General features: G+C 45.5%; 1 protein-coding gene across 1 annotated transcript in view; it reads left to right on the top strand.

Moving 5' to 3' along the window:
- Window positions 1-10,313: 10,313 nt before the first annotated feature.
- Window positions 10,314-27,422, top strand: part of PRKG1 (protein kinase cGMP-dependent 1) — a 541,470-nt gene continuing 524,361 nt past the window's right edge. Inside the window, exon 1 of the mRNA XM_076339487.1 lies at window positions 10,314-10,647. Coding sequence (XP_076195602.1) covers window positions 10,382-10,647 — 266 coding nt within the window. The 5' untranslated portion in view covers window positions 10,314-10,381. The remainder of the gene's footprint in view (window positions 10,648-27,422) is intronic.

Genomic DNA, 27,422 nt, shown 5'->3' with positions numbered 1-27,422 from the left:
CTTCCCCTACAGTCATCACTTGAAATTTATATACAGAGCCCATAGACTCATTTTTGGCATGGGACCGGCTAGCATTTGGTGTTACTGCTGCTGAACATTCCCTTTATAGCAAACAAGGCAATGGTCACTTTCCAACCATTTTGTCACTGTCCTAATTTTTAAGAGCCATTTTTTGACATCTCAAGTGAGTTTCTTCTCGCTGTTACATTTGAGTCATTATCTCTAGTGCTGTTTAAAGGCAAGAGATTAGCAGACCTCAGGAAGGAAAAGATGGATTATACCTCAAAGTAGACTTCCACAAATACCCCCAGCTATAGTGCAGCCTGCTTTCAGAGCCGATCAAATATAAACATGGAGGGTGCTCAGGAAGAACAGCCTTTTGTGGTCAGGCCTGGTGTCATCTTCCCAAGATAGCCGTCAGTTGTCACGCTAAGCACGCTGGTTTTATTTTGGCACTTGAATGTGATTGTAAGGAGCAGAAAGCTTTTTAGATTTGTCGCAGATGAGATGCTGAGCGTTTTACAGAAATGTTTCTGTCTCCAAATAGACCGTCAGTGGCTTAATGTATTTGTGGTTGGCCAGGTGGCTGTCAGCAGCTGTGTTGTGCTGCTGAACGTTGCCCTCTGACACCAATGTTTAGTCATGACACAGCGTCCAGAGTAGAAAGGATGAAGGTGCTTTGTTCTGTGACTGCTGATGGTCTGCAGCATATTGGGTAATGTTAAACCTGGGCTTAGTGCTTTGGAAAATGAAGCTGTTGATGTGAGGGCTCTGATGCACCTTGTCCACCCCCAGGGAGAAGAGGTGACTTTGGAGCAGAGCTCTGCTCTGTGTCCTGTGGACTTGGGTTTGGAAACCTCTTCTGCGCCTCTTGCATTGCAGCCCATGGCATGGCCACCTTGTGTTACAAGGTACAGAAAAGTCTTCAGTTTCTCCATCAAGCTGTTTCTCTTGCTGTTTGTCAAATGTAGGCAACATTAGCAGTATCAGCACTACTATTAGGTAGTGACAGATCTGGCCATGTAAGGGGACATTGTCTTCCAGATCTCCAATCCCTTTCCTCACTTCAAGTGGTTGTTCTTAGGTCCTGATCTTGGGTCCTCATTCTCCCAATACGATGTGGGAATAAATATGATAATTTTTTTCTCCCCCACAAAAAAGCAGTGAGGTGTATCCATTCTTGAGATGGACATGCCCTGACTTGCCAGGACACAGCCATGAGCAACCTGCTGTAGCTGCAACATTGACCCTGCTGGGAATGGGGCTGGGCCGGGGACAGCAACCTTGGTGCCTCCAGCCTGAGCCTGCTGTGGTTTTAAGACTGGGTTTTTGTACCAACTTCCCTGAAAAGACCCTAAAACCTTCAGGGGAGTCCACGTCTCTTGGGTGAAGTAACAAAATGTTTTAGGACTGATAGGTGGACCCTCAGGCAATCTTTGGTCATCTGCATGGTGGCAAACAAAGAAGCCTCTGACTGCTGTAATTTATGACCTGTTGTTTTCTTGACTTCAGAGGTTTTGCTTTTAAGAGTCCCAAGCATATTGAACTCAAATATATTTCTAGTCTGTATCAACAGTGCTTCAGAAAGGAGACAAAATAAAAATTAGTGAATCTTTCCATGGTGATGGTTGGGCAATGAAGGGCTTTTACCTAGAAGCAAATAGGAGTATTTTGCTCATTTTGAGAGCACCACCATGCAACAAAAGGAGATGGAAATATTTAAGATCTGGAACTGCATCTTTTTCTGCAAAAGCATGGAAACCGGCTCAGAGTGCTCATCTGGGAACCACCTGGTTAGTTCAAGAGAAATGAAGGACATAGTCATTGCTCGACATGGTAGCATGTTGCAGAAAGTCAGAAGACTTTGGTCAATTGTGTCGTTTCCTATCAGGAACCTTGGAGCAGCCGTTTTATCAAAAACTTAACTTTTCTTACTGTGTGTCTTTTCCCCTCTGTCTCAGAAGAATGAGGCATTGGGATTTATTATTTGGGATTAAATATTTTCCATATGTCAGCACCCTGTTTCACAGCAGTAATGCAATTCGCAGGCCATGTTGCTCATGCTGGGGAAATGTAACTTCCAAGTACGGCAGCTCATTTTTGGAGAGGATTACTTTTTTTTTTTTTTTGCACAGTGAAGCAAGTGATCGTGACGGCTCTTTCATTCCTGTGGTTTTGCAAGAACGAGAAAGTGCTGTGATGGGTGTCATAGCAAAAAAAAAAAAAAGTATATTCTTGGGCTTGAATTCCTACAACCCCTGAAGTCGTTCTCCTTTGCTCCCCATGTGGTAACCCCCCGTGCGTGCTGGCTCTGGCTTTGCCAAGACTTGGGTTATAAATGTGCTGTTTTGCATGTGTCTTGGACAGCGTTCCTCAACAGGCTTTGTTCCTCCCCCTGTGCATGGTCTCTTAGTGCTTTTCTGAGACATACTGATCCAATTTCTTCCTTCTGCCTTTGAAGCAATCGGGGGATGTTTCAGATGTATCTACTGCCATTCCAGGTGACGGCTGCAGGAGAGCTGAAATGCTCTGGAGCATGAGTTTTCTTGAAAGGTGAAGGGATTTTTATTATTGATTTAGAATTACTTTTAATTTTTTAATTATATATTTTAAAAAATCTTTACAGAAGACACTTAGTTCAGAAAAGCCTGTGCCTGAATTTGTAATAAGTGATGGAAGATGATAAAAAAGGAAGTTATTACATGGCAATCTTCTGTTTAAAAGGTGAGGGACACAAGTCTGGCAGAAAGTGATTTTTTTTTTTTTTTTTTAATTGAGTTATGACAAAGCTCTCAATCTTTCTGCATGTTCAACATTTTGCAAAAATTACCATGTGCAGTATGGGAGTGAGAATACAGACTTAAGAACCACAAATGCAGAGAGGGAAACTCTTCTGTGATAGTATAGAGAAAAAAAAAACCAAACCAGCAGGAATTCAGGCGTAGACGTTCAGAGTGTCTAAATTTGGATGCCGGATTTTTGTAGCTTGTGCAGTTTAATTTTTTTTTTTTTTACCCTCTCAATATTAAAAAGAAAAGTGCTCCTTGCAGTCTATATACTGGCAAAAATGTATTGGGTTGCAGTGGGGTCGTGGTTTAACCCCAGCCGGTGACTGAGCACCACGCAGCCGTTGGCTCACTCTCCCTCCTCCCCCGGTGGGATGGGCGAGAGAATCGGAAGAGTAGAAGTGAGCAAACTCGTGGGTTGAGATAAGAACAGTTTAATACTTGAAATAAAATGAAGTAAAACAGTAATAATAATAATAAAAGAATACACAAAGCAAGTGATGCACAGTGCAATTGCTCACCACTTGCCAACTGATGCCCAGCCAGTCCCCGAGCAGCGGCCCCCCCGCCAGCTTTCACCCCGTTTACGTACTGAGCACCACATCACATGGTATGGAATATCCCTTTGGCCAGTTTGGGTCAGCTGTCCTGGCTGTGCCCCCCTCCCAGCTTCTTGTGCACCTCCAGCCTTCTCAGTCGGTAGAGCATGGGAAGCTGAAGAGTCCTTGACTAGCATAAGCACTACTGAGCAACAACTAAAACGTTGGTGTGTTATCAACATTGTTCTCACCCTAAATCCAAAACACAGCACTGTACAAGCTCCTAGGAAGAAAATTAACTCTATCCCAGCTGAAACCAGGACAAGTGGGATGATGAAGGAGGGGGAAATGAGACAGCTGTACATCATGGCTGCCTGCAGAATGAAAGGAGGCATGTCTGAGAGCATGTGCAGTCGTGCAAATGCCTACAGAGGGGAAAGCTAATATTATTTATATAATAACATGCCAAAACCCACATGGGGCCTAGGGGATCAGACTGGATAAAACTAGAATGAAATCCCCACTATCCTTGGAATTGCTGGAGATGATGTTTTTTTCCTACTAGCCTCTGATGCTGTTGAGCAGTCACGGTGGGAGTTCGGCAATAAGAGCATGTTTGTGATGATACCGATGTATCCAAATAATTATTTTCAGCTTCCTATTTTTCCTTAAGTTAAGGAAAATTACATCCTGCTTGTGACATTCTGATGATGATTTTAATTTATATTAATACGAGAAGAAGTTAAACCTGTGGGACCATATACAAAGCAATGTCATAAACCACAGTGAGAAAACGTGCCAAAAAGCAAGAAGAGAAGAATACAAGGAAGTATTTCCAGCTTATCACTGCAAGAAAAATATTTAATGTGGGACATCTCTATATTTCCGTGAGCTAATGAAATTTTGTAAGCCAAAATCCTAGATATTGGTGATCAGAATAGTTTTCTCCAACTCACAGTGTCTGTAATGTCATTTTGCTGGAAGTTTTGTTGGGTTGTAATTAATAGCAGGGGGTTAAATTCAGTCCAGTTCTATGGAAATGCTTGAGCAGCATCGCCAGATGTTTTCTGTGATCCAAAAGAGCAATGTATTTCTTGCATACTTTAGTAGCTGCAGGGCTTATGGCTGTAAGACATGCACCATACATCCTCACACACTTCTCTCTGCCCAAAGCCAACTCAAAGGTGCTTTTTGAAGGTGTCAGGCAGCAAAAAAGACTGTAAGAAGCTCTGCAAGGAGCTCAGCATGCAGGCTGCTCCATAGCATCAGCTGCTAGGGGATTGAGAATGCTGATTTTTTAATATAAACATCTCTTACATTTCCCTGTGAAAAAAAACCCTGTGTTTGGATGCTTTCTACTTCCCATTTGGGGAGTTACTGTGTGGTGAAAAGGCCTCACAGCTCTTAGTAAATTAGACACTGAGGAGGTGACACAGTTTATTAAATTACCCGGTGAAATAGGGACTAAAATTATGTTCACTGAAGACGGAAACAGCATAAAATTAATCCTTCCTTTTTGTAATCTTAAAATGCCCTCTCATAACAAATTATCTTATGTGTGATAAGAAAAACAATTAAGAAGAAAAACCTGGAAGGAGGCAAAGAGTGCCTGGGCTCCATCCAAATTCAATTAGCACTTGATCTAGTACCACCCTGCTTTTGGCATCACACCTATTCCCAAGGGGTGACTTACCAGATAAAGCTGGAAAGGTGAAGGGAGAACAGGACTGTGTGAACAAGCCAGGGCTGGGAGATGATGTGACTGATGGCCAGCAAGGGCCACCAGCATCACACCTGGGACTTGGGGCACCATGTCCCATAGGACATGTGGCCACATCTTCTCTTGCACTGCACCCATGCGTCTGAAGAGAGACCCTCTAGATAGACACATATGAAATATCTGCTGCCCTTTAAAAAAAAAAATACCTTTGATGGATTCTTTAACCACTGCCTTTATTAACGCTGCCCCTCTATAAATGCAAGTGTAAACCCCTTTGAATGTTGTAAGGTCCTACCTAATGCTCCATCTGTGTCATCTGGTCCATAAGACAGCTGCATCCCTTAGGAAGCTGCCACAAAACTTTAGCTGATGTTAAGGGGTGGGGGGAAATATGTTTAGACTTCTGTCACTATTTAAATAGATCATAAATACTGATTTTCAATTTTTTAAATATATTTTTTTAGCATGGGGGGATTACTGACTTCATATGGCTCCTCCAAAACACACAGCGCTGTGACCTCAAGTCCACTCTATTGCTGCAGAGGCTCTTTGCTTGCAAAAGTGAGTTTAAAAGAGAAATGGTGGGGGCTGTACAGGTGGAATAAAAGACAGGGTATTGATTTTATAAAAATCCAGCATCACCTTTGATATTCTGTTAAAGTTACACTAAGGGATAGCTGGCACGGCTTCCAGCAGGATAATTACAGCCCCAGTCTGAGTGATGTCTGCATGCTTTGGGCTTGCAAAGTGATCTGCCTTTATTAGAAGGAGCTTGAATGAGAAATGAAGGCGCTGATCCTTCCTGGGTTCGATAGCTGGCATATTTTACATATCTACTTTCTGTAAAGTGTTTTCTATAGTGCTTCGTAACAGAAAAAGCTGCTGGGAGCCAAGAAAATAAGCTCTGGCAGTGCTGGCCAAAGCCAACAGGGTTACTTCCAGCAGCATATTGCATTTTGCCTCCTTTGTACATGAAAAGTTGCCGCTCCGGATGTTCACCCACAGTTGGGAGTTAGTCATGGGAATGGAGGGACTTGCTCCTTCAGGATGCTCTGGGACCTGCATATCTGGCAAATGTTGCCCTTTCTTATAGATGGTGTATTCTTTCATTAAATAAACTACAATTCCTCAGGGTCAGACTCAAAAGCTGCATTTTAAAAAAGTGCTAATAAAAGGCAGCAATAATTGGTTTAGAAACCAAGAAAGAAAGGTTGTAAAACTCTTTGCCAACTCTTGTAGGAGCTACCTGGGCTACAACCAGTTTTTTCCCCCATCCTTACCACTGGCAATAGCTGCAACTGTCCCTGTCTTAAAAGCAAAATATTAATACCGGGGGCTATCCAGGATAAATGGGACTGGCTGTGTTGTTATTTTCTGCAGCTGCTTGGTGAATTTGCAGGAACGATGGGGCAGGTACATAACCTTTCTCCCCCCAGGAAGAAGACGGGATAACACTGAATCTTCTTGTTGCTGCAAGGTCGCTGGCTGTGTTGCTCCAAACCCGCTTGCCCTGAAGGGTTTCCAGTTAGGAGCTGCCTCGCTCCCTGCCTGGTTTTTCACATATATGGGATGTCTGGAGGACTTAAAAGGGTCGAAGCCAATTAAGATGTCTGGCCCTACTCAGTGACTTAATTCTTCTTGCTGTTGCTTCATTGCAGGCCGTGTTTTATCTCTGTGTTTTTTGAAAGATGCTTGTATCTAGATAAACCACAGTTGCTTTAGGCTAAATCCAGATACTGCACCAGGAGTGTTCCTGGAAGGGCCGATGGATGCTGAGGGTGACTTTGGCTTGATGTAGGGACCAAGGGGAGGCTGTGATTTCACAGGCTTCATGCTTGCTCTGTGGGTAACTCTTATTTGGGCTTCCCCAGGAGCTGACCTTGAAGTTGCAGCAGTTGCTGGTTGTAAAATTGGTAACAGTCCTTGGTGACTTGTTGTGACTGTCAGTAAACGCACGGATTCAATTCAATGTCTGTTCTTAGTGGCACGTACATATTATATATATATAAATATATATATATATAGCCCTTAATCTAGATCCAAAGTAGGTGACTCTGTTTTCCCTTCTGTGACTCCCAAGCAATGAAAGCCAGATGGGATATTAATAATGATCACATGATGGACTGCTCACATACTTAAAACCGAGGTTGCATGGGCAAGAAGGCAGGTTGGGACCTGCTTCTGCTGTCCTCTGCTCCAGAGATTTTATTTCTTTTAAGTAAAAACTCCATCTATCACAAGAGAGAGAGAGTCATAGGCAGTGTCTGTACTTGGGGTCCAGTAATGTAGCGGTGAAGACTGGAGAGCCTGTCAGTGTGTGGTGGAGACGACAAGATCTGTTTTAATTCACAGTAAATATATAATTATACTTAATTCACAGTATGCTTGGAGTTTTCTCTTTGCACTGCTGGCCCCTAGGGCTGTGAAATGACTCAAACCCGAAAGTGCTGTTACTGGGGTAGAAACATGGAATTCACAGTGCCAATAAAAAAAGAGTGTTTAGCTTGTTTTTAAAAACCTCTTTGGGGAAAGTTGCATCCTTCTTCTGATGCACGTGTGATCGTTGTAGGACAAAAATGTAAAAATTACATTTGGGAAACGTCTTGTGGCTGCTACTTGTTGGAGGTCCCTGCTGGTCTGTTGCCCTCCCCCTGCTTTCCTTGGTCAGGAAAGAAAAAGGGTTGGGGAATGGCAGCAGCATAGCCAATACGAGTGCTAAACCCCTCACTTTGATCTCCAAATATATTTGGGGTTTGTTTTTTTTACATGTATTCTGCTGTTTTTCTGGCAATGCTTCCAGGTTGGTCTTGGCAATTATTGAAGTGGGTCTTGGCAATTATTGAAGTGAGAAGTTACTTCTGAAGTTATTAGATGCTGAAATTCTCCAGGAGTCCCGTACCTCAGGGATTGGGGCTTTCAGCAACACTGGGGACCCCAGGGACCATGGGAGCGACCTTCCCCACCATGTGCAGAGGAACATCCCACACCCTGCATCCTGCTGTTGCACGCAGGTCATCTTGACGTTCCCAGGATCTGAAGACTACCTCCACCTCAAATTAAAACCATATTATGACTGTACACTAATCTGGTATGAAGCACTCATGTGTTGCTTCATTATCATCTCTCTTTAAATTGTGGTTATTTCAGTATTTATCCCAGTTCCTGTTTTCTGCGTGGAGGCCAAAGCTTATAGGCAGTCCTTGAATATGAATAATGAGCAGTGAGTTTAAAACATAACCCTGAAAAGCCTGGTTTGATATTGATGAAATCTGACTGCTTGATTATGTGTTTTATAAGGAAATTATGTATTTTCTGGTGCATTTCTTTCTCTAGTTTCCTGGCAGCAATTACTTTCACAAAGGCCCCGAGGAGTGCAGGGACGGTACTCCTGTTTTCCTAAATGAAGCATTTTTTTAAGAAACAAGATTTTAGCAGGGCAATATAGCATGAAGGTACTGAGCACCAGCGCGTGGCCAAGCTCCTGGCTGCCCCTCCCCAGCATTGCCCCTTCCCTTCCGGAGCAGTGTGTGGAGGGTCCATCTGTCTGTTCGTAAATCTTTGCCCTGTGCTACACGATCGTTTCCTACACGAGATGGCGCTCTTTGCCTTTCAATAAAGCCAAATACAATTATTATTAATATCTTTCTAATTATTACCCCCCCCCCAGCACTTGCCCCCCTCAGCCCTGCCTGACCTCTTGGCCCCTGGGATGTTCCTGGGCTGAGGATGGGAACCAGCAGCAGCTCTGACCCCGGAGGTTCCCAACCACACATGAAAGGCTGGAGGGACAGATAAAAGTGTGTGAAAACACCCCACCACCTCCAACTCACTAAAAGAGAGGCTGCTAGTTGATTTTTCCACCTTAATTTAAGACTCCTTTGATACAGCCTTGTTCTCCAAGCCCAGCTCAGATGCTCTGCCCCATCCTTGCCCTGCCCTAGCAGGCCTGTGAGCCCCAAACCCAGGGGACAAGACCCCACGGCTGCCCCAGGTTGGGGTGTGGACCCTGAGAGGTTCCTGCACTCCTTTTGGGCCCAAGGCCTGGTTGTGGGGCTGGGCCAGGCCCCCCTTTTTGCCTGCAGTAAGGGGCTTCTGCCCTCCTTGCTGGAAATGAGGGTGGTTTGGGAGGGAAATGTGATAGGGGAGCTGATGGCGCCCTTTGCCAGCTGACATTAAAAATTCATGTGCATGATGGGCTCTTCCAAATAAGTCCAGGAAGGGCGAGTTCCTGCCTCCTCAGAGCTGCTGGCAAGCACTCAGGCTGCCTACCCTCCCCAGCTCCCAGCCAGCATTCCCCCTGGGGGACCAGGTGCCACCAAGGCCCCAGTGTCTGTGTGCCTGGTGATGGGCTCTGCTCCCTCATGGCGTGGGGTGCAGACTGTCCATGCATGCTGGGATGAGGGGTGCCTGGTGTGTGGGAAGTTGGGTGCCCCACAGGACGATGGGGGTGGCTGGCATGTGTTGTGGGGTGACCTAGAGGGCAGGGATGTGGGGCAGCCAGGTGCAGTAGGATGTGGAGCACCTGGAGGAGGGTGGGGAACAGGGAACCCTGGTGGGACGGGATGCGGAGTCCTTGATGGGGAGGGATGCAGGTGCCCAAGAGGGGTGCGATGTGGGGTGCCCCAGCGGGGAGGTACACAGGATGTCCTGGCAGGGAGGGATGCAGGGTGGCATGTAGTGTGCCCCGGCAAGGTCAGAGGGCGGGTACTCCAGGGATGAAGGATGGGGGTACCCAGGAGGGAATGGGGTGCGGGGGAGGGGAGCAATGAGGGGCAACGCAGCAGCGTGGGATGTGGGGTGACCCGGGGGGGTGGGATGCTGAGCTCCCGGGAGGGAGGGTCGGGCGGGGCGGGGGGCGGCTCCACGTGGCTCATTAGCAGAAGGTAATTTAATATTTATGAAGTGCTCTTGTTTGAATCCCAAGTCTTCGGCTCCAGTTACAAGGAGCTGCGTCACTCTCCGATCACATGGTAATTGTTGCTATTTCCAGGATCCCAGCCTCGCAGAGTGGCACAAAAGCTCTTTCCCCTTTTCTCGTCTTTTTTTTTTCCACCCATTTCCCTTCTTTCTTTCTGTTTTTTTTGTGGGTGTTTTCTTTTCCCTCTCCTGGTTTCCCGCTCGCCGGCTGCCGGCGGAGCGCAGGGCAGCGTTTGGGGATGCCGGGGCCGCTGCCCTGACCCGCGGCGGGCAGGAGCCGCCCCCCCCCTCCTCCCCGCCCCTCTCCCGGGGAGCGGATCCGGCCGCTGCCGCGGCGGCTGCGAGCGGTTCCTCGATGAGAGCTGCCCGCCCCGGCCCGGGACCGGCTCGGCACTAGCGCCGGGGGGGGCACCCCCAAAATGACCGAGCTGGAAGGGGACTTCACCAAGCTGCTGCTGCTGAAGGAGGAGCGGATCAAGGAGCTGGAACGGCGCTTGGGGGAGAAGGACGAGGAGATCCAGGAGCTGCGCCGGCGGCTGCACAAATGCCAGTCGGTGCTGCCGGCCCCCAGTCCGCACATCGGGCCCCGCACCACCCGGGCGCAGGGCATCTCGGCCGAGCCGCAGACCTACCGCTCCTTCCACGACCTCCGCCAGGCTTTCCGCAAGTTCACCAAGTCCGAGAGGTAGGGACGGGCACCCCCCCCCACGCAAAAACCCTTCCCGAGTGGGGTGGCCGGGAGGGAGCGAGGCGGCGGGACACCGCAGCCCCCCGCCTCGGGTCCCTGGAGAAGCGGCATCAGTCGTGCCCGGGGGGTTGGAGGAAGCGCCGGGCGCATTAGGGGCTTTCAGCCGCCGGGAAGGAGCCCTGCGGGGGATCGGATAACCCATTACCGGCGGCCCGGCCCCCCTTCCCTTCCCCTCCCCGCTGCGGCTCCGCTCTGGTTCCCCGGGGGGATGCTCGGCCGGGCGGGGGCTGGCAGGACCCGGCGGGGCGGGAGGCAGCGGTGCCTCCTCGGAGCTGGGAAAAGTTTGCAGCGGGGCCGGGAAGTTGTTTGGCCGCTGCCCGAGAGCCAGCCCCGAGCGGGCAGCACCCACTCGCCCGCCCGCCCCCCCCATCCCCGGGGCAGGTGCTGCCCCTCCCCCCCGGCTCCCCTTTCCTGACCCCATCCTCCCAACGCGCTCCCCAAAAACTAAAGCCCACGCTCCTCCACCCGTGGGCTTTGTCCTGTTTGCCTCTGGTTATCCCTCTGCGCCGGTGTCGGGTACCCATGGAGGGTTTTTTTGGGGGGAGTGTGGGGTCTGCATCACTCAACCTGGGGTCTTGGGGAGTTTCAAGTGCATGACTCTCTTGCCTTAATGCACCGTGTGAAAACGGGGGAGCACAGTGCTGCTCCGGCTCCTGGGGGATTTTGAGTGTGACGGGGAAGTTGCTGTGGGAGCATTCAAGTTCTGCGCGACTGCAGCACACGGGACCCAGCGTCACCCTCCTTTCAGCAGAAGCTGTCACTGGCGCTTGTCGAGTAGGAGATGGTCTGACTTCTTCCGTGCATAGCGATTTATTTCAGCAAAATAATTCCTGACAATATTTCTTATAACCGGGTGTATTTGGGTGCAGATCCACACCACTCTCCTCAATCTTCTCACAAAATGTACCTTGCCATCACCCAGACCAAACTCCTGCCCTTTCCTCTGCAGTTGTCCCCTGCCCTTCGTTAAGAAGACTATTACTCTATTGTAGTAGTATTGTAGACTATTTACTATTAAAGATAAACATTGGAGTGTTTGGCTTTGGGCTTTTTTATTATTATTATTTTTTTTTCCTGACTGTATGGGGTGATTTAATAAAACAAACTGCTATATCCAGGAAGGTGTGTGACTGCTGGCCACACAAGCAGAGTGTATCTGTTTGTCCTTTCCCTGAGTTAGCACATCCCTTCGCGCTCTTGGCCCGAAGTGGAGGCCGCATATTGTGGCCAGAGGAGAAACCCAGGTCCAACTTTTTCCTTTGGCATTGCTTTTTTTGAAGGCTGTGATCATCCTGAGCCTCAACTACCTCAGGGGAAGGTGACAGCGACCCGGCATCTGCAGTAACAGCAGGGACCTTGGTGCCCACCCATGTTTATTAACTCATTTGGGAGGTATCAAATCTGCTCATGGCTCTAAGAACGTTTAATCCTTGCCTGAGACTTTTCCCCTGCTGTTCCCAGCTTGGGGTGGTAGGCCAGCACCAGAAAATGCTGCATCCACATAATATTGTGAAGGTCGTTTGCCCCGTCCTGCATTGTTCCCATCTCCCAGAGACATTGTTTCAACGTACAGGAAAAACTCTCAGTGGGGCCTGCGGGCATTTCCCATTGCCCTCTGGGCTGGCACTTCATCCCCTGGCATCATCCCATACCTCGGCCTCACTCGTGGTAGCCATGACGATGGTAACCAAGCCAATTTGGGATTGCTCTTGAGTTTTAATTAAGGTCCACTTAATTCTTCTCCTGTCTCATTGCTGGAAGAGTGATGGGCAGCTGCAAGGTGTACTGAACATGCTGCACCTGCAACCTGCCTTTTTTTCCTTTATCGCCCCCAAATTATTACCCACCAGTGGGTTAAATAAACTTGTATTTTTTGCAGGCAGCTTCTCGCCCATTGATGCGATTCCAGGTTGCTGCTACGGCATCCTGGGCACTGGGGGTAAAGGGCTTTGCTGCACTTAGTCTCTGCCAAGAGGATGACGATATTTCCCAGTTTTCAATGCTTACCGGAGGTGTAAGTGGGACTGTATGGTGCCAGCTCCCTTTAATGTCTCTGTGGGTTTCTCTGGCTTTTTCATCTAAAAACTGCTGACAGCGTTTTGGCTAATTTATTTATGGGGGGTAACTTACAGACCTATAACAGTCTCCTGCCTGTGTTTTAGTGACAGCAGCTGATAGATCATCTAAACTGTTCATCCCACAAGTCTTCAGGTCCCTGAGAGGTTGGGGGCGGGTAATACCTCTTTTCTAAAACCCAGAGATGATTTCCATACCATAAAAACCCCAATATGATGTTTAGGCCCACCTGTTTTGTGCATTGATTTCAAATTAATGTCAACAGAAACATTTTTATCCAGGTCCAGGATCAACCTTCAAATGCTTTTTCATCTCTGAAGATAACAATATCGCTATTGACAGTGTAATTAATTTTATTTAGGGTAAGCTTGTCTGTAATATACACCAACATTTGAAACTCTCCAGAAGTTGAAACTAGTAAACGAGATGATAGAAACTCAAAAAGTAGTTAAATCCCAGCTGAAAGCAGAAAATAGTTTGTCTCTGGCAATATGTTGTGCCTCTTGTAACCCATCCCTGTAATGTGTAGCAGGGTCAAAGTTGTAAAGACTTGCAAAAATCCAAAGAAAGCGGCTGTGAAAATAGAAAGGTATTGAAAGACCTGTTATCTTTTGCCTGGAAGTATGTTTTTATGCTGTTATTCCTCCTGATAACTTAATTGTGTAGATTTTAATGGAAGAAAGCAAAGCATTTCCATGTAGAAGGTCACACATATCTGATGTAAATCAGATTTTTTTTTTTTCCAAAATAGTCAGGACACTGCCACTTTCTCTGTCTGTTTTTCAAAATATAATTCTTCCCTGTTGTTTTCTTGATCCGTTCCTGCTAGCGGAGATTTGTGTTGAGGAAAGAGACAAACTTCTTGTAAATTATTCATGAATTTATATTTGTTTAGTGAGTTTTTATTCAGTTGTACCTAAACCTGATAAGTGTTTCGGATCATACACAGATTTGATGTTGTCTGATGCTGCATCTGGCAGGTGCTTATTGCAATATAAAGAAGGAAAAACAATTTGTTGTTCTTTTTTCTAGTGCAGTAAGAGCCATCCGTGGTGTGACTGGATGATACAGCAATCGAGGCACTTTGCTAATGCCTCGGAAGGCGGTTCCTAGGAAGTGATCCCCAGTTGCTAAGCAAAGGCTCTGCGACGGCACGAGCGCTGTAAATGATAAATGATGCAAAAAGTAAATGCTGAGGTGTACTCAAAGCACTTGGCTAAGACTAACAGCCAGATAAGGACCGTGGGGATTTTCAAAACTGCCTCATTCCTGCGGCAAGGTGCTTTTTGAAAACCCGAGAGGTGCTAATCTGCAGGTTTTCAGCATATGAAGATGCTTCGTGCCACATGAATGATCAACATGAGCCATAATCCCTGTCTTTTAAATTGTCTTCTCGGTAAATTCCAGCAACTACATTCTTTAATTCAGGGGTGCAATATCTAATTCCAGCTTAATCCTGCTTATTGGGGTCGACAAGCATTATTTGAACCAGAGCGACGCTAAATTACTTTCAGAACTGTTAAACGTTTTGAAATAGCGACTAAATCTTTGCTGGTATTAATGTGCCAGGGCCACAATTAAAAGGCAGTCACAGCCATGCAAGCAATTACGCTTTATGTGTGTGATTATATCCTCAACTTTGGAAATTTGGTTTGGACCATCCTGTCTCCGTTTTTCCGCATCAGTTTGTATCTGGCACGGTGCTATAGATTCAGTCTCAGCAACATTTAAGAGAAGCAATGAGTTTCCTCACCCTGTTCCCAATATCTTACCCATCCTTCCTCCCTGCACCAGCTAGCTTTGTCCACAGCTTTTTAATGGGTTTTCCCCTCTCTTGTTTTATTTTGGGAAGCGTTTGCCACAAGATGGCAGTGGGGTCTAATGTTTAAGGCGAGGTATTGGGGTGTATTGTGGTTTCAGCTTCACAATCCTGGCCCAGTCATCCTGCAGATGGTTTTCCAGATGAAATCCCGGCATGAATCTATCATTTTCCCCCCTTCCACCTTGTCTGAGGTGTTGGGGGGATGTGTTGCTGAGAGTGTGTGTTCACCCACTGTGTTTAAACTCAGTATTAAAGGCTTCAGGTGGTCTATATGGTACTGTGGATGGAGGATTGGAGTGGATGCTCTCAACTTTATATAGCTCCTGGCTCCAACACTTGCAATAAGCTGGTGTTTGATGGCAGGATCAACCCATCTCATGGCTGCTAAAGCTGGGCTTTAGGTACCGCTCAGGCCAGGACTGACCACGCAGAGGGTAAAAACTGGACCATCTGGGAGGTCTCTAGTCCAAAACTCAAGGCAAGGTCATCCTTACAGTTGGACCAGGCTGCTTGGGTTGCACCAGCCTAAAGCAAAGGAATCGCCTGCATGACCTTGTGCTTCTCTATCACTTCTCCCTCCCCCATAACACAGTTTTGGCTTACAGCTCGCCTGCCGTGGCTGTCTCCACCACCCCTGGAGCTGGGGAGGGCTGGTCTGTTGACAGCTTCACCCATGCTTTGCTCCAACCACTCCAAGCATGGCAAGAGAGTTTCTCCCTCCCTGGGGCAGCTGGGGCTGTGCCGCTTCCTCCCTCAGCCCTCTTTCTGGGAACTCAGCTCCCAGCCGGGTGGCTGAGTTGCATAATTTAGACATGATCTCATCATCTGCCAGCCGCTAAAGCAATATTGATCCTGCATTCAGCCTCCATGTGAAAAACAACTCAACTGCTTCTCCGGTACCTGTAATCACCGTCCCTCGAGGCCTCGGGAGGCTGGAAAATGAGCTTTATTTTTTTACTATTGTGGGGCAAATGTGTAACCTGTTTCAAATGTGTAACACTTCAGTTATGTTAAGGACAGCCTTTAAGCTAAGGAAAGGACATTTTGGGACCATAGCTCATCTAATATTTGATACTGCTAAGCAGCTGTGCCTTAAATAGTTTAAACAGGCAGGTTTTGCTATCTCAGAGTCCTCTGTGTGTCTGCTATTTCTCTTTAGCAATGTCTCTGTAAGAATCAGCATCGCTTTCCAAAGCTCAGAGGAAGGGTACGGGGGGCAGCAGTAATATTGACATTAATCACTACCCTAAAAAATGCCTCTGTTCCCTCATTTACCCATCACTGATCTGCTCCCATCTGCTCCTGGCGCGCTGCGACAGTGCATTCCTTGGATGCTTCGTCCCTGGGTGATTGACACCGAAGATTGTAAGGATTTTATTAGATTAAATTATATCAGCATAGGAAGAATTAATGCTGCTCTCATTGCTTGTAGTGTCGGTAGCGCATCACTGGCCCAAAGAGAGAGGAAAATACAAAGGAGGGAAGTTTGACCAGGTGTTATTTAACTTGGAGATAGCCAGAAAATATTGCAAAGGGAGTGACTGAAATGGGAGCTGGACTCTTTGCTTGGTCAATCCCCTCTCTAATTATTTGGATGGAGCAACTTAGTCTGTGGCATGAAGCAGTGAAGGATATTGAGTGAAGTTTGGAGACAAGTGGGTTGTTGCATGCTGTAGGAAGAGGTACGGCATGGGTCATCGGGTCCCTTGAGAGGGCCGAGGTCAGTAAAATAAGCGGAAGGATTTTAGAGAGAGAGAGGAGCAAATGTTTATGGTTAATCAATTGAAACCATTTCCCTTCTTTTAATTTTTAATGGGCTGAAGTTATCGCTCCCCCCTCCCTGGGCATTGCTTTCTTTTGGCTCACGGGAGACCTGAAAAGCGAGCCGCAACGTGGGGAAATCACACTCCCGAAGGGCATCGGATGGCACCTCTCTGCCGGGTACAGCTAGGCGTCCGTCTGTCTGTCTGTCACCAGCAGCCCTGGTGACCGACACCACCTTTTCCATCGTATCCATTTGTCGCTTCCTCGTGGGCATCATCACCGCTACAATAGCACATCAAAAGCAGCTAAATTGAGCTTTGCCTTCCACCTCCTGCAAAAATAATATCAAACATATTTATTTATATATAAATATATAACATTTTAAAAAATATATATTATTTGATATGAACCCTGGCCCTTGTGAAAAAGGACAGGCAAGATGGCAGAATTAAAAATTTTCCAGGTGATTTTTAATGAAAACTTTAAATATTTGGCTTAACTATTTATTGCTCGGTTTTGCACCGAGGAAAGCCTACAACACCGTGACACAACATCCCAAATCTGACCGTCAGCATCACGGCTAACAGCTTGTGCATCACCTGCTGGGTCTCAGCACCCTTGTATTGACACTGCGCTGCACAGGGGGTGACTACATGGTCCCTGGGGGCAGGATCAGGCCCGGGAGAGGGGGGAGATGAGCTGCCGCTGCCCATCCCTGGCTGACGCAGAGTTGTTCCCAGCAGCGTCATTGCAAATTCTTCCTTCTGCCTATTTTTAAATACCTCAAGTCATGAGGCTTTTGGTGCCTCCCTTGGGGGACTAAACCACAGGCAGACAGATTTTCAGGCAGCTGCCAGATTACCGTATAACCCACCTTCCGCCTGCCCAGAGCTTGCCTGCTTTGGTTGTGAATCCCTGAAAATGTGATTACATATAAGCTTTAAACCTATAGCTACACTCCCAGGCAAGGTCATGATAAACTGCTTTTCTCTCTCAGATCTTTGATGCAGATCATTTTAAAAAAAATATAAAAGGGAGACAGGATCTAGCAAACGTGTTGCATTATGTTTCCGCGGCAGCTTGTGGACGTCTCTTGGTTTGGAGGAGAAAAAGGGTCCTGTGTCTCACTTGCCACTGCATTTTTAAAAGCAGCACATAGATGTAGGCATATATGGTATTGTAAACTGCTTGGCCACAGTCGCTCTTTATTTGGCTTCTTTTTAGTCACAGCAAATGTCGTTTTTGTCAGAACTGTACTATGGAAAAGGTAATTCTCTAGCGAAAATCCTCTGGGCGGTGAAGTGTATCAAAGTAAAATGAGATAGAAAGGACTAAAATAAGACTGTGAGTCCCTCTTTGCAGCTTTACTAATGAGAAACTTCAGAAAAAAGCCTTCCCAAGATATCCAGTCGGTTGCCTGCAGAGTTGATGCAGGTCCTGGAAAATATCTAACAGAGCTTGGCAAGGGGCTTCTTAAAGAGCTTTACCCTCCGCCGTGACCTCCCTGCTGGAAAAGATGAGGACTGCTTTTTTTATAGGGTTTTTCTATGTTTTGCTCATGGATGTTCTTTGAGCATATTTGTTTCATTAGTAATAAAACTCTGTAGTCTCAAACGAAGCATATGCACGTGAAGGAGACGCTAAAAAAGCTGGAGGGAGGGAGGCTGAGCTCAGGACCGCGCATGCTGTAGCAGGAGCTCGGATGCTTCGGACCCAACTGTGGGGATCTGCAAGCACAAATGGTGATGCTTATATTTTTGGATCAAATTCACGTTTGGGGCAAAGCCCAAGCTTTGTGCAAATTACTACAAGAGAGGGAGAGCAACCTCTCCAGTAGTGCAATGAAATCTCTTGGCTGTGTCCAGTGGGGTATTGAGAGGTGGAAAGATCAGGTGGCAGTCATGTGCTTGAGTGAGAAAGGGACTTTCTGAGTCAGCATCCAAATCTGTCCTGCCGATGCCGTGCTGTGGCTTGTGGGCTCTCCATCCTCAGGGACTGCCCTGACTCACCTGGACATGGCCCGGAGCAACCAGCTGTAACTGCAATGTTGGCTGTGCTGGGAGCGGACTAGAGACCCTCCAAACTAAATCTTTCTGGGGTTTCTGAGATACTGGTGGCTTAGTGCTCCCAAGTGACGAGCTCTTTGAAGTCAAATCTGCTAGCAAGCTGGTTGTGGCTGTACCCAGACCTCATGGCAAGACGGTCAACCAAAGCTTTGGTAGTTTGGGAGAGTGGAGATGCCGTGCAGCCAGGGAGGGACAATCCTGGATTCAGCGCAGGCTCGAGTGACATCCTGGAGAGCCCGTGACCAGGACTAGGTCTGCTGTCCCCCAGTAACCTCCTGCTTTGCTGCCTCCACCAGCTTCAGTTTTGATTGCTGGTCGATGATTAGATTCATGAGATCTGCTTAGTTATCAAATGGCTTCCTCTCTTCCCAGGAAGAAGTTTGAATAAATCCCAGAAAACTTGTGTCAAGGGAAAATGTTTCACTGTAGCACAAACAAACTGATTTAAACAATGTCAGGCTAAATAAAAATGTTCATTTGAATCCTTCTCTGCTGTTGAGCCCAGCTGTATGATAAAGATACCTGTTGGTTTTGGGCGGGACTTTTGCAATGCACTCCAATTTATTCAATTCCAGTGTAACAGAGCAGGTATAACTTTTAATTTAGTTTAAATGTCAATTAGAACAGGAAATTATATATAGTCCTAAAATACAGCTGATGGCTTTCCTGAAGGATGATGAGCTCTGAAGGACATGCCGAAGCAGCTTCATGTTGCGTTTCCCCTCCCAAGAGATGCTGCTGTATCTGTGAAAGAGTGAGGGTCCATTAAAATTGTCCATTAAAGATGTGACGAGCGTTGTATACTGTTATATACACTGGAGCAGGACTGCCTGCTCTCTCTAGGGCTTGGAAACCTTTCTATATTTTACAGGGCGATTATATCAAGTGGAGCTTTAATAGACGCACATTATGGGTAGCACGTACTGGTACAGCAGCAGGTAAACATGATATTAAAGTCTTTCTGGCCTGCAGTGATATACGATTTGGGTTAGAGATGGTAGAAAAATAAAAGCCGAAGATGTAACTAAGCATAAAGGAAATTTTATCTCCTGTTTGACTTAAATCAGTTTTATTTTGCACTCCTTTGGCATTGGCTTTCTTCGAGCATTTGTGGTTTTGAGACTTTTTGGTACGTAGAATGGGGTAAAACCTGCGATGCCCTTGTAGCAGTAAACTAAAATCTGCATGCGATATCATCACTATTAAATTTCTTTAAATTCTTTAATGCTTTATATGCTGAGGATTGGCCCAAGATCCATGCTCTGTATTATTTATCCTGCAGTGGGAAGGATAACTGGGATAATTTCTTGAGCAGGTAATGTGCTAAGATCCCAAACAGATACACCCAAATCCTCTGAATGGCTTAATGTGTGTGCCAAATTTTGGGTGTATGGTAGATGTCTTTGGTGTAATTATTAAGCCAAAATGCAACTTTAATAACTGGACTCAGTGGGTGTCCAGTAGCAGGAAGGGGTCCCTTAAGAAACACATCCTGAAGGGTGGCTTCTGGCTGCGCTGTTTTTGATGGTTTGAAGGCATGTCAGAAGCAATTATGGTGCAGAGAAAGATGCAAGGAGAGATATTAGGCTTCGAATAAGGCTGGCGGGGAGTTACTAGACTGTATCACTTAAGAATTTATTTCTTAAAAAAAAAAAGCTAGAAAGAGTAAATACATCATATGTTCTCTCTTGCTAAAGTCCATGGTTTTCTTGAAAGTCAAAAGAAAATAAATCTGTGTGCTGGGAGAACTGTTGTGGAAATACAGTGAGCACGGAAAAGTTAGATTTACAGTAATTTGGAAAGGTAGCACGGCGAAAAGCCGCGAAGGAGCAAACAGCTTTTGAGAGGCTTGTGTGGGTAACTCTGCTTTATAAAATTGCTCTGCAATTAATTATTAGAGGGTAGTTTTGTCCCATGTCTATAGGAACGTGCCCAGTGCTTCGGGGCTGCAATGGACTTTAATATGGCTCGGTCGCAAGAAAACCTTTTATTTTTGCGGTCATCAGGAAGCGGTTCACAGCTGGGTTGGGATCGTTACTGCAGTCACAAGCAGAAGGAAACGCAGGCTGCAGCGTGGCAGAGAGTATTTTTGGTAAAATAACTGGAAAGTTGCTTTAGTCTGGCAGACGCACGGGAAAATGTTGGCAGTAACAAGGCTGTGTCTCCAAGGGTACTCGGAGGCATTTTTCTTTTCATGTCCCAGCACTTATCACTGGAGGGCAGTGGTGTCTGAGAAGATGACTGAAGAAGAAAAGCACAGATAAAGAACATGGCATAGCTCCTGTGTGACTAATTCAACACATGCTCAAGACATTGAGCATGTCATTGACGACTGGAGTGAAGATTTTATTATTTAAGGGTATTTCCTTGTCTTGCCTTACCTTAAAGTCACATCTTGTAGCTGGGTGATGTTGGGTATGTTGTTCCTGTCCCCATCACTGCGCCATGCAACACCGCTCTGACCACATTGATGATGCCATGGAGGATGAGTTGCAGCACCCCTCTACCTTGGTTTCCCTGCCTGGACATCCAGAGGGCTCATGTGGCCCGGCCACATGAAAGTAAGAAAAACGAACCAATTTGTTAAATTCATGTAACTTGGGTAGAAGGCGATAAGCATAGGCAAGTGGGATGAGCTTGCCTTGATGAACTGCTGGAAGAGCAGCAAGAGCAGCGAGCTGTACTTCAGCATCCAGAAATGAGCTGCACATGGGATGTCTCCACCCCACCCTCATCCATTTAATGAAAGCATCTCCTGGTGTAGCCCTGAAGTTGGCCAGACTGAGGGCCACCCAAGTATGAAGAAAGCAGAGACAACCTGGACATTCCTGTCCAACAGCTTCATTTCTGCATGCAAATTCTGAGCTTCTTCATGGCAGTCAAGGGAGGAGAAGATGCTATTTTGGGGAAATTTGGCTATGTGTATTCAGCATGGGCCATATCTACAGGCTTCGTCTCACCAGTGTGCAGTGGGCACTGGGATGTTTCGCATTGCCATGGGCTCTTTTAAACTTTGCAGTGCAGGTGAAATATGTTGGGGTAACCCCAACCTTGACCTTTAGAAACCAGGGCCACGAATGCCTCCTTACTGCATGGTGCAGCTCTTCAGAGGCAGGAGGAGCATGGAAATCGCTTACTGCGCAGCTCTGGCCCATTATTTGTTGCCTCCCTGTGCAATGGTTTCCCCCCTTCTTTCTGCCAATCCTTTCCTATTTTGCTCACACGGATGTGGTCCCCGAAGAGCTACAAGATGATGGCGTCTCCACCATTGCAAGCTCCACCAGCGTCATAGAGAAGGACTGAGAAGGTGGATGAAGAGCAGTATTTACACACTGTTGCAGACAACAGCTTGGCCATTTCAGATGATTGTCAAAGGGCAACAAGAAGTGGTTTTTTTTTTTAATATAGAAAACAGAATTAGAGCCGAGGCAAGTATGATGGTTCGGCTTTCTCAGTAAGTAGCTGAGCTCTGGGCAGCTGAGCATGGCAAACTTGATACGCCTGTATTTTAGGGGTGCCGCTTGCTGGGTGTGGCTCAGCCTCTGGTTAGAAAAATAATGAGCTATCTCAGCAAGTCAGAGCTGAAATCAATCTCATTTTTGGCTAGAGGCAAAACTTGAAAGCCTTGTTCTACTGATTCAAGTGAAATCCATGGGGAGCTGGGCATCGTGATACCTGAACAAGAAATTCTGTGAAGATGGCTAGCCACAAAATGGGTATTTGAAAACAAGCAAATGGTAGTGTATTTTCCTTTTTTTCCCTTTTTTTCTTCTCCTGTTGTCTTTTATTAAGAAAGTAGCAGTCATCCTATACTTATCCAGAGACAATTTTAAATTTTCCTAAAAAAAGAGACTATTTTCCTATTCTTCAAATACCAAATTACTTTGGAAGGATGAGAAAAAAATCTTGGACTTTAAAAGAAGAAAAAAAAGTAGACTTTTTATTTTCCTGTAAAGAAAAATCGTGCAAGATTTAACCAGAGAAGTGTACCCTATAGAGACAAGCAGTTTACTAACACACTTGTCTCTGTTCATGTTCCTTTCAAGACCAGAACTGGGTGTTAAGTAATAGCATGAGATCTTTCCTTTACTAACATGTATTGGTTTATTTTGCAATTTGATCACTGATACAATAAAGTTGTTTAGAAGAGGATAATGGGATAGTTACCTCCTCAAAATAAGTATCTCCTGTTTTAAGTGTCTCACCTGGGTCTTAATATTTACCTGGCAGATATGCATTTTCCTTTGCCGTGGTGTTCACCTACTAGCAAGGAGCCACAGATATGTGCAGAGCAGGAGAGCCCTTCTTTGCAAGGGTCTGTTTGATCCCAGATACCATAACGTACAATTAAGGAATTTTATTCCCAAGTCCATATTGGAGCTCCTGAAAAAGCCTCCAGGAATAACTAGCTTTCTGATGAATTGGACTTGCCCGCTTACTTGGCCTGTTACCCTCCATGCAGCTTGAATGGCTCTTACATTATGAAATTCAATTTTCCAGCAAGGGGGTTTCTCTGCGTAGGCTGTGTATTTACTTATTTACTGTGTAATTCAGGGCAAATGGTGGAAAAAATGCCTTTTTTTTTTTTTTTTAAATGCAGCATAACAGTATTAACATTTTGATGCTAAACGCAGGGAATCTTGGGGGTGATGCACATTTCCTCCCTCTGGAGACAAGGGACAAACCTTGAGCACTTGAAAAAATGAGAAGTCTGAGCATGGCCAACAGCAACTAACCAGGACTTGATTTGGTGTAGAAAAGAAGAAACAAGGAGTAATTAAGCTCACTAATAAGTGAAAATGGGGAAAAAGCATGTTTTATGACGCTGGGGTACATCACGTTTTCTTAACCAGGTATGATTTATGTGAATTTTTCCACCACAGCAAGGAGCAGGATGGAAGATGCTACAGTCTTGGAGAAATTGCTCATTCCTTTTTGCTGCATCTGCTTTTAGACCATTGAATTTAGCTTTGCAAACAGCAAAAACTCAGATAAGTGCAATAGTACCAGGTAACGATGGATCTCCAGATCCATAAAAAGGGCTCGCTAGGAGGATGGGTGCTAAGACAGAGCCATAGAGCTTGTGCAAAGGGAAAGCAGCAGCAGTGATGGAGCACTGCTGCTGGAGTTACCCGCGATGCGTGCGGGTAACAGAAGAGGATGGGGAATAAATACGTGTACGATGATTGGATTCGTTCTGGCAAGTGTCAATAATGATATGTACATAAGGGCAGTGGCTTGATGACTTGTTCCTTTTAGTAAATGGGAAAGCATCAGCTTATTAAAAAATAATGTGTTAGTGTCAGCAAAGGAATTGAAACAACGATGAGGCTCAGCCTGTAAATAAGGACAAATAACGGCCATTCATTGATGTAGCACTGCAAGACACCATTTCCATTTCAGATGAAATCTTCCATTTTACTTGGTGATACGATGGACGGATGGGGATGCGGCACTCAGCTGGAGGCTGGTATTTGGCTGGGGGCACAGTGAGGTTTAGGCTTACCCTTTTCACAAAGTCTTGTGGGTGGTTCTGATGCCATTTCAGCCTGAATGGAGGGGAAAAAAATCTCAAGATCAGCTTCTATAGGGAAAATTTTCATAGAACAACGTCCCAGGTGTTAGAGTGTTTTTTAGCAGTAGGTTTGAAAGTGCTTTCCTTTGGAAGTGAGTCTCTTTGCCCACATTTTGCAGATGGGGAATGTGAATAGCTTACCCAGGGTGAGTGTACTGTCTAATAGCAGGATCAGGAGGAGACCTGAGTTATCAACCACAGTTATGGACATCGCTCAAAAATGGAGCATTACCCCCTAGCTGGGAAAGCTGCATTTGCCCCATTTTGCTGCCTTTTTGTGTTTCCTTCTGCTAGTGACAGTGCATAGAGTGGGACTGCACAGTAAACTTAAAATCACCATCTGTTTCAAATCTTCCCAAGTCATTTCTGATGCCCTGTTCTCCTTGGGTTTGGGCATCCATGAGGTGACATCTATTCATGTATAAGCCCAGAAGAAAGGCTCCGGCTTGCTGTGTGGGCTCTGTGGAGGTGAGATGCATACTCTGTCACAGCTTACACCCTGGTGCAGCAAGGAGTTGCTTCTTCGGGGAGCAGGTTGTGTGAACACCTGGGTAGATGATACACCGGCTGCCTTCTTGACAACTTTATTTCTGTCTTAAGCTGCATCCGTAACTCCGAAAAGGACTATTGAATATTTAAAAAAAAAAAAAAAAAATCAAAGCAGCACAGAAGGTTTTTGTTTGTTGTTTTTTTTTTTTTTCCCCATTGATTTTTCACGCTGCTTTACAAAATCTCTGTCAAGGTAAAGGGTGAAATCTATATGTTCCCTTTCATCGCATAACATGTGGCTGGGGCTTTAACATGGTGTTTTGGCAGTCAGGCTGTCCCTGCCAGGAGCATGTTTCTTGCTTTGATCTGCAGTTTTATTATCTGATGCCCAATTCAGGGAAAGGACTGGATTGCCTATTTGGAAACACAGACCAGAGTGAGTGGTCTCCCTTGCAGAAACCCTGATGTTTTGCATCTTCCCTTCCCCACATAACTCAGTCCTGGTGGAGCAGAGAGGGTTGAAGCAAAATTGAAATTTGTCCCTCCCCTCCATGGCATTAAAATAATAATTAAAAAAAATAAAAATTCAAAGCAAATGTTTTCTCTTCTGGTGGGGAATCGCTTGTGGCAGCTTCAACCAGAGGCTCGTTCCTCTCAGCAGGAGACACTGGAAAAAATGGGTTGAGCTTGTGTGGGTGTTATGGATATGAAATTTCTTACTCCATAAAACCATATGTTTGGGGGCAGAAGAGCAAAAAGGCGTGGGAAAGGGAAGTGGAAATGGTGTCACGGGTCAACTGAAGGCCAGTTTTACGGAAGTTTTGGTGCCTGATTAATCTCTTCTGACTCTGTGCAGTTAAGTCTATCCTAAAGCATCAGTGAACATAATCAGCTCGTTGCAGAGACTATTTGCATCCAGAAGATGTTGAATCACTTGTGTCTCTCTCACCCAGCTCATTCTGCTGCAGCTTATTATTAACTCTTGCACCTTTTTTGACTGGGTTGACCCATAACCTGTACTTGCTACTCTGATACTGGAGAGCAAGTACAACTGGTTTCCATCTTTCATGTTGGGTTGGTTGACTTCTGTATCGGGGAGGCTTCTTCTCCTTCTCTTTCATTCTGTTGCTAAATATTATGTAGCTAAAAATCAACTCTCTTTAAAAGGCTTTAAATGAAATGCGAAAATATGGGGGAAAATTTCACATGAATATATTGGTTAGTTGTCCACCGAAATTATGTCATTAATCTCCCCAACTAGTGTTTCTTTGATCACTCTTGCCCAAGCAAGTGTGTGAAATAGTCCATTTGAGCTGGGTTTTTTTTTTCCCCACAATGACTATTCTTCTGACCCCGTTCTGGGTCTGTGATTCATTAGGAACTGGAAGCAGCAGTTATTTGCGTGGGCGTTGGATTTACTCGTCATGCAATCATTTTCACATTGTGAGGCATAATACGGGGCTGATAAAGTCCGTACATCTGTATTCTGTGCGTGTTTCCGGACTGAAAAGTCTGCAGGATGTTGGGCTGACAGCGTTCGTAAATTCAGCGCGTAACCTTGATTTAGAGAAAGAGACTTTACAATTACATTTATATCCACTTTTGAGCCCTTTTAGCATGCCCAAAAGGTGTTGGATGGCAGAAGAATGAATGAAAATTACTTTAGTTTTCATAAGTGGGTATCTTATAAGGTCAGTGAGGTCGTCTGTGCTCATCTAGCTGCATTTGCAGGAGATGGGCCATTTGCCTTTTCGGAGGTTTTGTTTTCACTACTGTATTTTTGTCTTTAAAATAAATAAATAAATAAATAAAATCTTCCAATTGTCATTTAAAAATTTGTCAGTGACTGAGAAAGCACCATGGTCCTTTGCAAACTGTTGAAAAGATTAATTGCCCTAATTGCTCTGCCTTAAATATTTGTTCCATATTTCAAGCCTGAATTCATCTAACTTCACAGTCCTGCTGTTAAATCCTGCCCTCGCTGTTTGCCGGATTAGCCGTCTGTTCTCACGCTTCTCCCGAGTGCTTTTCCAACGGCAGCTCGTCGCTTTTAACCTCCCCTTCACTGAGATAAAAACCCCTGGAACTGGAGACATGCTCAATGAGCTCAAGTTTGTAAGTCAGCCAGTTTACAGCAGCCTAATTATGTTACATTGCTGCGAATGCTTTTTCAACCCAATTTGCAGGTGGTTTAATAAAACTTGCTAAGTTCATTTCATGAGATCTATTTTCCATAGAGCCACATAGATTGGTATTTGTTATATTGCCTTAATTTCTTCAGCAATTAAATTGAGAATTGCACATCCCAAAGGATGTCCAGGATCGATGTCAAGCTGCCACAATTATCTGTGCAATTCCATTTACCTGCTAAAAATCTTTGTGGAGCGCTTGCTTTCCTCTGGCCCTCCAAAATGTTTTTCTCAGTATTTCAAAACTCACTGAAGATCATCAGCAGAGAAAAGTTAATGACCCTTTGGCCCACCTTTTTTTGAAAATTTGAAAAGCCAGTGTATAAAGACCTGATCCACTCTATTTTCCAGTATTTTGGCTGTCCATAACACATGTCCCACTCTGTGTTTTATCTGTTAAGATGCTGACCCATAAGATCATTTTTTTATCCAGGGACTTGCTGGATAATGATATTTTGCCTTCCTAAGGAAGCTATGACCATTAAGTTTACCGTCCTGATTATGCAACTTTTCCTGCCCCCCTTCAATTAATGTGAATTAAGTGGAATTTGGGCAATTCTAGTGTTTATAGCAAGGCTGTGCTGTTGGTGAGCAGAAGACTTTTCTCTCCGGCCTGGGGTGTCTTGGCAAAGCCATGCTAACACTTCAATTTTATTCTACAGAAGCCCTCCTTTCTCTCTCCTTTTATTTTAACGTGTTTCTTCTTAGCCTGAGGTGCCTGGTCCCAAAAG

The sequence above is a fragment of the Aptenodytes patagonicus genome, chromosome 5 (assembly GCF_965638725.1).
Source record: "Aptenodytes patagonicus chromosome 5, bAptPat1.pri.cur, whole genome shotgun sequence".
Lineage (NCBI taxonomy): Eukaryota > Metazoa > Chordata > Aves > Sphenisciformes > Spheniscidae > Aptenodytes > Aptenodytes patagonicus.
The sequence above is the reverse complement of the archived record's forward strand: the minus strand, read 5'-3'. Positions and strand labels throughout refer to the sequence as shown.